Source organism: Oculina patagonica, chromosome 4 (assembly GCF_052425735.1).
Source record: "Oculina patagonica isolate OP01 chromosome 4, crgOcupat, whole genome shotgun sequence".
NCBI lineage: Eukaryota > Metazoa > Cnidaria > Anthozoa > Scleractinia > Oculinidae > Oculina > Oculina patagonica.
In genome coordinates, this window is record NC_135761.1 from 43,651,590 (window position 1) to 43,664,257 (window position 12,668).

General features: G+C 35.9%; 1 protein-coding gene across 1 annotated transcript in view; it reads right to left on the reverse strand.

Annotated features, from left to right (window-relative positions):
• The window catches only part of LOC144652475 (kinesin-like protein KIF21A), a 36,974-nt gene extending 25,285 nt beyond the window's left edge, over nucleotides 1-11,689 (reverse strand). Inside the window, exons 1-11 of the mRNA XM_078512485.1 lie at nucleotides 11,274-11,689; nucleotides 10,947-11,126; nucleotides 10,702-10,744; nucleotides 7,370-7,552; nucleotides 6,543-6,590; nucleotides 5,622-5,714; nucleotides 3,283-3,405; nucleotides 2,637-2,807; nucleotides 1,304-1,419; nucleotides 360-462; nucleotides 63-155 (exon numbers count right to left, since the gene is read on the reverse strand). Coding sequence (XP_078368611.1) covers nucleotides 63-155; nucleotides 360-462; nucleotides 1,304-1,419; nucleotides 2,637-2,807; nucleotides 3,283-3,405; nucleotides 5,622-5,714; nucleotides 6,543-6,590; nucleotides 7,370-7,552; nucleotides 10,702-10,744; nucleotides 10,947-11,126; nucleotides 11,274-11,308 — 1,188 coding nt within the window. The 5' untranslated portion in view covers nucleotides 11,309-11,689. The remainder of the gene's footprint in view (nucleotides 1-62; nucleotides 156-359; nucleotides 463-1,303; nucleotides 1,420-2,636; nucleotides 2,808-3,282; nucleotides 3,406-5,621; nucleotides 5,715-6,542; nucleotides 6,591-7,369; nucleotides 7,553-10,701; nucleotides 10,745-10,946; nucleotides 11,127-11,273) is intronic.
• Between the last annotated feature and the right edge of the window lie 979 nt (nucleotides 11,690-12,668).

Consider the following 12,668-nt stretch of genomic DNA (forward strand, 5'->3'; position numbering starts at 1 on the left):
TGTTTATAATGAAAATTTAGCAATTTACGTTGTCTTTGATTCATAATAACAGTAAAAAATACCTGTTTAAATTCCATTAGCTCCAAAGAAAGCTTCTGTATTTCAAGTCTCAATGAAGCCATCTGTTTACTGGCTTTATCTTGATTCACAACCACCTTTAAAAGAGCACACAGACAGAGACCATAGTCAGAAAATTAGAAGTAGTCTGTAAATCAGTAAACCCTTTTATATACTGTAACCCTTCCGTTTGAAAGGCTTACAGCTGTATACTACGATACTGCACTAAAACTATCATCATCATCATCATCATCATCATTATTAAAAAAATCTCATATTCACAGCATAATTACTAAAATCACCTTGTTTTTGATGTTCCTGGCACGGTTAGCATACTTGAGTGTGTTCAGGGTCTCCATGAAGTCTCGATCAGATGGTGACACACAGGCTATCATGAGTGTGCAGCTGAAAGAAAGAAAAACCAAACTCAGTGCTTGTAATGATCTGGTGTTTAGCATATGACCAACATGCTGACCCAAAATCAGAAAATGCCAATGTTGAGGGAAGGGGCCTTGAGGGGGGAGGGCAAGGGGTGGTCTATGAACTTGGTCACAAACTGCCTTGCTGTTCATGTGCATAACCACCAGACACTTGGAAATCTAAATGTAAGACAAACAGTGAAGAGACAGTAAAATTGATATAAATTTCAATGAGCTTGGGACATAGAAGGGACCAGCTAGTGACGGAGAGATCTGGTGTGTGGAGATGTGTGTGGAGTGCTCTTTAACTTAGTTGAAGAAAAGAAAATCACTCTTGCAGCAGGGAAGAAAAGGGTAAAGAGGAAGGCTACATGTAGTTGCAAGTTTCCTCGAACCCTACACAAGGTGCAGTTCACCTGCCAGAATTGTAGTCGTATACGGGGTGCAAAGAATTGCATGTCTGATAGCCGGGGGATATATCTTACATGTATATGATATACATGTATCTTTTTAATTATAGTCGGGCTAGTGGATTGTATCCTTCACTTGCCCAACGGGCAAGCAAAAGTATTCAGGGAAAATGTTTGGAAAAATTTGTCATGCTTATAATTAAGGAGCTTTTGGGCTATTAAAAATGACTTTTGGGCTAGTACATCCTGGCTACAGCTTGCCGAAAAGGCAAGCTGGGAAATTAAATGTTTTGCACCCTGCGTACATGTATCTGCAGATTTCAAATTGGGTTGATGCCAGCTGTGGGACTTTAAGCTTCTGCATCAACAGATAACATAACTACATGTACTTATTTTAATTAATTAATTAACAGTCACCTGTTTCCTCCTAAAGAATCCTGTAACAATCTGGTGAGTTTAGAATCTCTGTAAGGTACATGGCTTCCTCTCTTTGTTGAATCACCAAGAGCGCTGATAACATTCCCAAGTGCCAACTACATGGAGTCAAACATAACATAAAAGGATCATGAATACGTATTTTCAGAAACTCTCCATACCCATCCCACAGATTGTCAGGGGTACAAAATTCCATCAGTGATATAAGCTACTAAAGAAAAAAAAAAAACCTTGTATTTGTGTCACTGGCTAACAGCCTTTGTTTTTGTACTTAACCAACTAAACTCTCAAGAAAGTTATGTCAAGTGGAGTTGACAAGTATCGGGTTTTTTTGAGCACTTTCCTACAAATTTCAACAAACTTAATGGTACTGATCGGTGATATTCCAATAATATAGACAATAATATTCCAATAATATAGACAATAATATTCCAAGCATTCCAATAATATAGACAAGAAAAGAGGAATACCTCTGAAGGTATTTCTTAAAAGACAATTTTCCAAAAATTTTTAAGTGGGAAGGACTGCTCCATTTGGTTTTTGACCAAAACAACTAGTTTCTCTTGTTAGTGGCTCTTTTACTAAATGTTTCCACTATTTATTAAATATTTTAAAAAAATAAGTAAAAGGACTTTCTAGCACTAATAAAGGCATTTGTCAAAAAATCATCCCATGGTCAAATATTTTTCTTCTACCTTATTACATGAAATTTTCGCGACCATTTATTTCGCGATTTCGGAGATCGGATATTTCACGACACTTTAATTTTGCGATTTTGCGAAAATGTTGTTTCCAAAATCACTTTAATTTCGCAATATTACCAATAATGTTACACAATATGATTTTCTCCACAATGTGAGATCAGACGCTAAACAAGATTCCTTATTTCAAGAGGCGCTGAAGTCTTCGTACATTGAAGATTTTGATTTTCTCCACAATGTGAGATCAGACACTTAACAAGATTCCTTATTTCAAGAGTCGCTAAAGTCTTGGCACATTTTTGACGGCAACCATTTATACAAGGAGGTTTAAAAATACAAGTGGAGAAAACAGTGAGAATTGATACATCTTCAATGAACGTGGAATCCAGTGAGATGTGTAAAGAACCAGTGAACAGACAGTTTTTTGATGAATGCACCAAAGAAGTGTTGCTTGGACAAGGATCAAGGCAGCAGGGTGATTATGAACTTCCTTTTCTAAACGTTTTACAAGTATTAAATTCATTCTTTATCTAATAATGGACATAATGACAGCCACTTAATTTTCGCGTCATCTTATGTTGGCGAAAATTTCATGTAATAAGGTACTGTCTTACCAAACCACAGTTGATAGAGATGCCCTCTTTTGCACGGTCGCCCGTAGCACCAGTCCTCTTAAGTCTCTCAGAACCAGCAAGATCCACAAAGTTGAATTTGGCTGTAAGCATCTCATATTCATAATTATTAATGTTGTCGGAAGATCGTTTCTCGTCATCATCATCAGTAAGCTGAACGAAAAGAAGAAATTTCACACGTTGTATTAATTGTGGGAGGTGCGGTGGCCTAATGGTTAGTTTGCTCGACTCAGAAAAATGGAAGGTAAAAAGATGAAAAGCATCCATAGAATTACAATCAAAAAATGACTACTACATATACAGTATCGATGACATCTTTATTACATACATAATAATTATAGGGGTTTTAATAATACATGGAGCTGGTTCGAGTAGAATAACCAACGCTTTGAAAAAATCTTTTTTAGTTACTTCAGTTTAGAGGAAAAGTAACAAACTTCTCTTAGGGGAATATAGCAGTGAACAGTTTTCGTCACTCATGATTGCTTCTTGAAAGTACAGAAAATTCATCACTTTTTGGCTGGACGGATGATACTCAAAAACACAGACGGTTCACTGCTTTAAGTCTTGAAGGAACTATGTTAATTAACTATTTTAAATTATTATTATTATTGATAACATATTTTACCTTCACTACTCGCTGCTGCTTGACATAAATGGTGAATATAGCATGAGATCTTGATGATTGTGCATTCATGTTTGTGCTGGCAGTGGTGCGGGAGAGAGCTCCTTGTTGCAAACAATTCAAGGTCTGGAAAAAGAAAGTTAGAATTATTTTAATGAATTGCCGTACATGAAATTTGATGGCTAGAAGGAAGAAAATACTTTATATTTTAAAATTTGTTGTGTAGCAAATACAAATGAGAAATAATTACAGTCAACTCTTTTAAACAGACACTGTCGGGCCGGGGCTGGCTCCAACTGTCCGTTTTAGAGAGGTGTCCGTCTTATAGGAAGTTTATAACTAGTCTTTATTATTGTTGTCAAAAATGATTTTAATAATCACAACCCACAAGCAGAAACATGTAGGGGTTTCAAAATGTTTTGAATTCCAAGTTGGCGTTAGCAGCAAGAATAATAGGTGGCTGTGACGCTTAGCTTGTTTGTCGTGAGCTGATTGCCACTACCAATAAGCGTTAATTATTAAGTAACCAGCAATATATAATCAAGTAGCAGGCAGAACTCCCGCGCTCGCAGGCTTGTTTTGAAATCCTTGATGCAGCATGTGTAAAGTGTAGCTATTTTTTGGCATTTCAATATATTAATAAACCATGACAGCTGCCTTGAAAAATACCACACAGCTGCAGCAGATGTTACACTATCTTGCATTTATTAAGCTGAATATTTGATTGAATTAACATACAGTTTATAGCATTAAATCTTATTGGATCACAGTGAAAAATTCTCGTCTTTGTAACTATAGTTGCAAAGTTTGAAATTAATTATAAATGTAATTTTCACTGCTGCTGTGTTCGTGTATTTTTATTTACAAATTATAAAGCTTTATTTTCCAGGTTGTGATGATTTTTTTTTGCCAAAATTTCAAAGAAATGCCCAGACAAACTAGCATTCACCACTAAGCATTACAATTTTAATATGAAATTGATAAAATTCAACCATGATAGTCACACAAACACAACTCACTGTTTGATGTTTCTAGCTGTACATGTATGACAATATGATGTATATCATATTTGGATGCACCCACTGTGCATGTAGAATTTAAAATTAATGGATTTGACTTTTAATTAAAAGTTCTTTAAAACAAAACACAGTCATGGCATACACTTAAAAAAAAAATATAAACACCAAAAACATGGATCAATTAATTATTTTCAATGATTTTAAAAAAATAGAAACCACGCTCAAATCAGTCTCTTAATTTCTATGATCACAAGATATTCATCCAGCCATATAAATCACATACATGTACTGTAACATTTTTCAACTCTTTAAACCTATAATAATTTGAACATTGTTGATTCTACATCTTATTTCTTTTGTATAAAGCAAAATCAATAACACTGTCTAGCAGACAGGCGATTCATGGGAATAACAAAAATCACCAGTTCCCACCAGAGGAGGGAGTGTATTATAAACACAAACGGCAGGGTGTTATAAAAATTTATATTCACATGCCCAGAGGGCATTTTCTAATTATACATGTTTATACATGTCCACGTATGTTTATACTAAGAAAGTGGAGATGACAAAGTCAAATTCTACTAATTGAAGAGACATTAAAAAGAAAGAATGTAATTTTATACTGATAGTATGATGTTTGTCAATGGGCTTGCATGGACACCTGTGGATAACCAGGGAGGTGTGAAGTATAATTAAATGCAAAACAATATTAATTTATTTTAATATAATTTGCATACATTTGGCATGTCTTACCCACAGTCAGTATTCTTTGCGGTCAAAAACATGTATACTAAATGGTGGCAATTTTTTCTTTTTGTTGGTGGGCTGAATTTTGTAAACCTTAAGGTGGCAGTACACCTGAAGGCTGTTTATCCACAACTTAATTTGGATTTTATGCGAATATCTTGTTTACGTTTTAAGCAATCCAAAAACTCTATGCTCAAAACACGAACCTAGGTTTTGTCAGTGGTGTTTTGTAATTTTTTGGGCGATTTTTGGGGATGTTTAGGAAGATATAGTTTTTCTCAAAGGATTAGGAGTAAACTTTAAAGTTAAAAATTGGTAGACAGACACCAGACAGTCCCCCTAACAACCTGTCTGGTGGTGTTTCAATTTTTTTTCTTTCTTCAACACCTTCTCTAAACCTTCTAAAATTTCATGTAAATTTGGGGATACCCCTGCCTTAAAATTGTCAAAAAACGTACTTTAGTTTTAACAATGTCAGTCACTGTAGATGAGAATTACCGGTATTCTAAAAATACTTAAATTTTCCACTTAAATTGGACATCCCATACTAAAACAAGAATAAACTGTTCTTCTTACATCTTGTGCTGAGTTCACTGCCTTCATTGTGACACCCATGGTATATATATTGCCATTTGCATCTTCGTGAATTTTAACATTGCTCTTTCGACCCTACAACACACACAAATACATAATTAAATATAGACAAAAACAACACCAACGGCACTACCAGGGAGTTTTTTTTTTCACTCTGGCCCTCATCAATTAACCTATCCAGGGCTACATCACTACACACATCAGCTTGTAGTTTTGTTTTCTATTACATTACGTTAACAGGGCATATGGTGGTATGATGATTGCAGTATGTGCTCTCACTAAAGTACGGAACAAGCAAAGTTGAAAATGGTTAGGGTTTACTGTTCAACAAGGAAGAGACACTCCACATCCCAAGAATGATCAACACATCTACTCACAACATCATTTTAGCGATCACAGATAATCAGACTTTTTAAAATGATCACTTCTGCGAGGGAAAGTATGGAGAATTTCTTGATTGGTCACCACTCCGAAGAACAAACTACTACCCAAGCCTGTATTTCAATATGTTATTTTTAAAGATGAATTCCAGTCCGTACTGCGCAATCTCGGCTGCAATGTTTATGTGAGCCCACACGAAGGGAATGTTTACAAGCAAAACTAAAAATTCCCCGACAAACTAACCTTTTTCTTCATTATTAACGCCAGATATCCTTGCAGAACAAATAATAACGAGTAAAAGAACCTTGACGCTATTTCAAACCGACGTTTCAGCTCATCGGAAATCTTTAACGAAACGAACTGTAATGGCGGACTAAAAAACCGTCATGTATGCTGTCACCGAAGTGTAACGTTTCAACGAATTCAAAACAAAAACGTAAACAAACCCTGAGTCTGCGCAATACGGACTGGAAATCAGCTTTAAATATACCAATATACATGTAATTGTACCTTTATTCTTACCCTATTATTATCCAAATCAAACAGATCAAGGAGTTCTTCATTGTAAAGCTGAAAAATAGCAATATAAAAATTAATTGAACTGGGTGGAAATTGCTACAGTCACTTGCTTGGTAACTGAAAAACATATTTGAATAGAAATCCTGCCCGTGCATGTATGCAATCATCATCATCATCATCATTTATTTGCCACTTCAGAATTACAAATACAAATTAAAATAACTTAAAAAGATAGGGCGAGGAGACCTCCAAGAAACCACAAGGCTTATGGGGGAGGCCACCTCGGGTTAGTAATAAGTTTGTAATTTCGCTGTGAATGTGCAGCTAGGCCAATTCAGACTCATTTTATTAGAAATTTAATCATTTTTTCTTAAAAGAAGAGAAGCTACTCGAACCAGTGATCGATTCTGGTAGAGAATTCCAAATTTTAGGACCCTGGAAAAGACCTAAATGCATAACTTGGTTACATCACACAAAACTGGATATTCTACATGTACCTGGCATGTAAATTATACAGTGGCTTTCTGAACAGTATCGAGTCAGACTGAGTGTTTTGGAAGAAAGCCTGCGTCAATTATTTGCACATTTACAGTGACAGTACATGTACATTGCAGCATCAAGGCAGCACAATGCAGACAGCTAAGTAGGTTACATGTGACTCCTTAATCCATGGTCTCTAGCCCCATTTTAGCGCTGCTATAATACCCAAAACTGCACAATAAAAACATGTCCTTGGACAATAACTGAACAGCTAATTGAAATTCCAAGAATTAGTTCCAGCAAATCTAGAGCAGTTCAAGTCCAGTAATTTGTACTCATTTGATACATACCTCCATAAACTGTACTGTGACTTTGAAATCAGGCTGAGGTTCATTTCTCTGTTTGGCATCATGTTTCTTTTTGTCGATTCCCTCGAATAAATGTGCGACCGCTCGTGGAATGATTCCCTCCTCCTCTGGTGCTATGGCGACATCAAATCCAGTCCCCATGGTATAAGTCTTGCCTGATCCCGTCTATAGGATTAATGTTGTAAGATGTTAGTGATACGTAATGAATGCTCTAGATGTCCATGCAGGGCTGCAAACAACAGTCGATCGTTGGACATTGGCCGACCAAATTTGCTCATGTCCAACGAAATCCCAAGTGTGGTCGCACATGATGTCCGGACAATGTTTTGATCGTAAATTATTTTACAGCAACAATGAATAAAATTCAACCTTTTGTTTTTGGTAATGTCCTTTGTCTGACCAAGATGGTGTCTTAGTAGCACATATGTCCTTCATGTGAAAAAATTATTTGCAGCCCTGCCATGGATAGCTTCAGCTAAGGGTGTGCATGTGGGGACGGGGGTGGGGAATAAACTTGAACAGTTTTAGCCCTCTGGGTAAAATGCTTAAGGTCATTGCCCTGTATTGCATTGCGCATCCTTACTGCGCAGAATTTTACGCGTAATAGCGCGCGCAAGCGCGCGCGCACATAAACAAAATGGCGGATTTTCATATGGCTTAGCCCGCGAGAGAAGTAAATTGTCGCTTCCGTAACGAGTCTGGTGACCTATCAATTTTTCCATATTTGGGTGTAACGATCAAATTCTCTGTAAAATGAAAACAGATCAATTCTTGTGTTTGGAAAATAAATTATCGCTAAAAACGTGTACTTTGCAGTACTCGCAGAGGAATTAAAGGAAAATGGAATATACAAGGTCTCCTGCTCCTAAACGAATCTGGTGACCCCCCTTTTTATTTCAAAATTTAAGTTCCCTTAAAGTAATAAACCAGTAGGCGAAGTTGGTAAAAAATTGTGTTCAGTTCTATTTCAGGGCAATGACCTTAAGTGTTACATACATGTATGCAACTCAAATAAAGGTTTCTATAGTACCGGTACATCCAACATGGTTCTTCAATTTCAACCACAGAAAAAACCCGTATATAAGAAAATTTACGAAATTTAGACAAACAGTATTTAAGTCAACTTTTCATTGACCAATAATTATTCTACAGTGGCAGCAACAGGGGTGTTCCTCCATTGTACATACATGTACTGTTTGTGTAACACGATTTATAAAAGTCAATTATTTATAATTTGTCACAAATAAATTCAAAATGGTATTTTTGTCACAATTTTACACTAGAAGAGATCAACTTCTTAAAGTGGTACAGCCAGTATCAACCCTCCAAGTTAAGACCATTTTAGTCGCCATGGCGACTAAAATTTTGGAGCTGGCGACTAAATCAGAACCAAAGTTGCCAGCCTGGCGACTCAAATTAAAAAGGGCTGAAAGCGTGAGCTTAATTAAGCAACTTAAATTTTTCACTGGTAACCAAACTTGAACAGTCAGTGGCCAAATGGCCACTAAAAAAAATATACTTGAAGAGCTGCAGTGTGCATATCCACACAGCAAAAATCACGAATTACAAGATTCTTACACCATCTCTGCCCTGGATGAACATGCATTATTTAAGCTATTAATTTTTGCACAATTAACTTTAGTCAACACAGCTCTAAACGAATTTCCGTTTTACATTAGAATTATGATTTCTTAACTTTTAAGAACAATATACCAGTGCATCTAAATATATTTAGATATCTAAAACTTTTCTGGTGTATTAGAAGAATCAATGCACTTTTTAGCAAGGCATCCAATATTATGTCACAAAAACATGTTATTATATTTTTTCCAATTGTAATTCTTGCTATCAGATAGATTATTATTATGCAAATACATTTTTTCTGTAACACAAAGTAAAACCAAGCAAAACCACTAAAAAGATGATTGAATTTAAAAATCCAAAAATGCTTATTAAAGTTCAACATTATTTTCAAATCCAAGCCTGCATCACTGGTGCTAAAAAAACCTCCAGGAAAACAATATTGAAAAAAATAAGCAATTAATACTATACATTTTTCATTCATGACAAAAAATGTAAATAACATCTTGCCAAAAATAGCTACATAAACAATCATGTGAGAAATTTAAAGCTGAGAAAGGAATTCTTGTAGATGTCAGCTTCAGAAAAAATATACAGCTTTAATGTAACTAAGCAGGAAGTTTTAAATGAATGGAGGAATTATTTTATGTTATCTGATCAGAATTTGCATGATGGTAAAAAATGAAACTTGTGCTTTAATAATATGCAAATAGCTATTTTAAAGACTTCTACAAAATTTGAGGCAAAAAATTACTATCATTGATATTGTACAGTATACGTTTAAGTACTAGCAAAAAAAAAACAAATTCATGGTAGAGTCTGCAATTTTACCAAGAAAGTCCTCTGCACCAATAGATAAATTAGGGAAGCTACAATAAATTAAAATTGTAAATAATAACAAAACAAAAAAGGCAAAATTGCCTGCCAAACTATAACAAAAATTTCCATAATCAAATATTTTCAGCACTGGAAAGTAATCCATTGAATGAGCTGTCAGAGGAAATATCAATGTCGAATATAAATACGACTCAATAATCTATGGTGCGATCTGAGATAGTTCATCTTCATGTAGAATTCTTGCGGTTTGCGTTAAGATACTCGCTCTTGTAATTAAATTTCTAATTCATGGAAAACATAGCTTCGGCGTAAATTGATTTTTCTTCGGCAGTGGAAGTGGCGAATAGTCGCTAAGTTGGCACCCTCAAGCTAGTCGATGTAGAGTTGTCAGAGCCCAATACAATTAATATTATTCTTCGATTATAGAGAGATAAAAATAAAAAATCAACAGGCTTAGGGATAGCTGGTCGATTTAAGCGATCAGACGTTCGAAATGTACAATAATCATCTCCAACATCAAAAATAAATACGGGCAGATTGCAGGATTGTAAGCTTAAATTTTTTGAACAAAACACAACTTAGAATTCGGTGCAAAAAATGCGTAGCTATATCAAGCTCTTTACACCATCGCAGCAAGACTGTTTTTATAGACATCAGAAACGATCGAGATATCGGTCTCATGACAAAAAATAGGCTAAGTGAACCGTGGAAATTTTTGCGTAAAGTAAACGCTTTGGATTTTAAAAGTTACAACCGGAAACCATTTTCTTTTTAAAAATAACTTTGTATTGAAATGCCAGGGCAACAACATTGAAGCGGGGTTATGTCCATTAGGGCGCATGCAAATTTCTCATTCGTTGAACAAAAGTGTAAGCGATTTTAATTTAAAAACCTACCTGCCCATAAGCCAGAACTGTAGCGTTATATCCATCGAGACATCTGCAATAAACAGAAAAATACGCGGCTTAAATTACCCAGCTATCACGAAAACATATTTGTAAACGATGTCCATAACTTTTGGCACTCTTGAATGAGATGTCAGCCCGGGTTTGAAATGTACAATAACAATCGCAGTTGGAAAGACACGAATGAAGTTCGGTCACAAAATAAAAATTCTAAAACGAAGTTTATGTTAACTCACCCGTCAACGAGTCCTCTGAGACACTGCTCATAGATCACAAACTGTTTGCTTTCTATATCAAATACATGATCGAACGTAAAGGCCTTGTCTTTGCCAAGAACGACTTGAGGATGTCCAGGGGTAACGCAAGTACAAACACGGCACATGTCAATTCGCTCGGCAGCGCTTTGCGGACGAATCCTGCGAGAAAAAAAACACGTACAAAAAAGCTAAGGCACGAATGAATAAACAACCACGCTACAGAACGCTTGGCAGGGTGTCTAAATCGTTTGATCCAGTAATAAACTATCGATGTATCTCGAGATTTTCTTCAACCATGAAACTCACCTCAAAGCCACGCGAACTGACGTTTCGTCGTCCATGCTTTTTGTCGGGTTATAAAAAGAAGACAATTTTTCCAGGAACGAAAGCCGGTTTGCTACATAGCCATGCACTACAGCGGTAGACTACTTCATTCATATTCGATTTCTCGCCGGTGAAAGCTAGAGAAAAATTGTCATCACGTCTGTGTGAAAAATTGCGTGGACGGACGGAAAATCTTGATTGTGGCGAAACGTTCTTGTCGTTTCAACCCATATAACGCTAATATTTCCGCTGGCCGATTGACTGACTCACTGCGTTGAAGCCATTGTCAAAGGCTTTCAATACCAGCGAAATGGACAGGACAGGTAAATGCGCTTCGCTGCTTGACCGATTTTCACTCGAATATGAATCTCATTAGATATTTGCATTCGCCTTTCCAATACAAAATGGCCGCCAAGTGGATTCGTTTACAAATGCTGCATTGTGGGATTGCTTCGTCGCATATCGACCAATCAGATCGCTGCTTTTAAATTGGCGCCTTTTGGCGGGTAATTTCGCAATGACGTCAAAACGTCTGGAAATCACCGGATACTTCCCCTCTTGACAACACAGCAACAACATCGCTACAAAAATTTGATTACTTTTAATATTTCAATGACGTTTATCTGCTCGTTAAAACAGGAAACAATGGGCAACAAGACTCTTCACTATCTCTATTACGTGAAAAGTGCACGTAAAATTCACACGATTTTAATTTATTACACATTTTTCGCTAGTATTCCCTTCCTTTGGTAAGAAAACACATTTTCATGACATTTTTTCGAGTGTCATGAAATTCATACTTCCTTTAAAATTAATCGATTTGATACAGTATCAGAGAAATTCGGTAAAAATCCAAAACACCCAATACGCAGTTCTTTAATTATTTTAGAGAGCAAAGCAAGCTAGTTTTTTAGACCCAAGCACATTGTTAATAAATAAAGCTTTTAGTTTAAATTATTTATGGCACCGGCCCAGTTTATACCAATATTGTGCTGTGACCGATAAATAATTCAAGAATAATTTTAGCTACCGCAAAAAACAGACCACATTTTCTTCTATATTTCCACCCCCATGAAGCACACAGCCAGGAGATCCGCAAAAATCGATAAAAACCTTGCGTAAAAATTATTAAAATGTGCTTTATTTGTCGGAATATTTTTGTTGCGCGCTCGAGTTTCCATCAACAGCGAAGAAATCGCGCCAACTAGAAAACCAAAACAAACAGCCCAAAATTTTGCCCATTAACTCGAAAGTCAAAATATATTTCTTGTGATTTTCAAAACACTTCGTAACCAAGGAAACCACTAACTCGCGTTCGTTCAAAACATCTGTATGCTAGCGAAAGAAGGTTTTCAAGTATCTTTATTAAATTTTCGC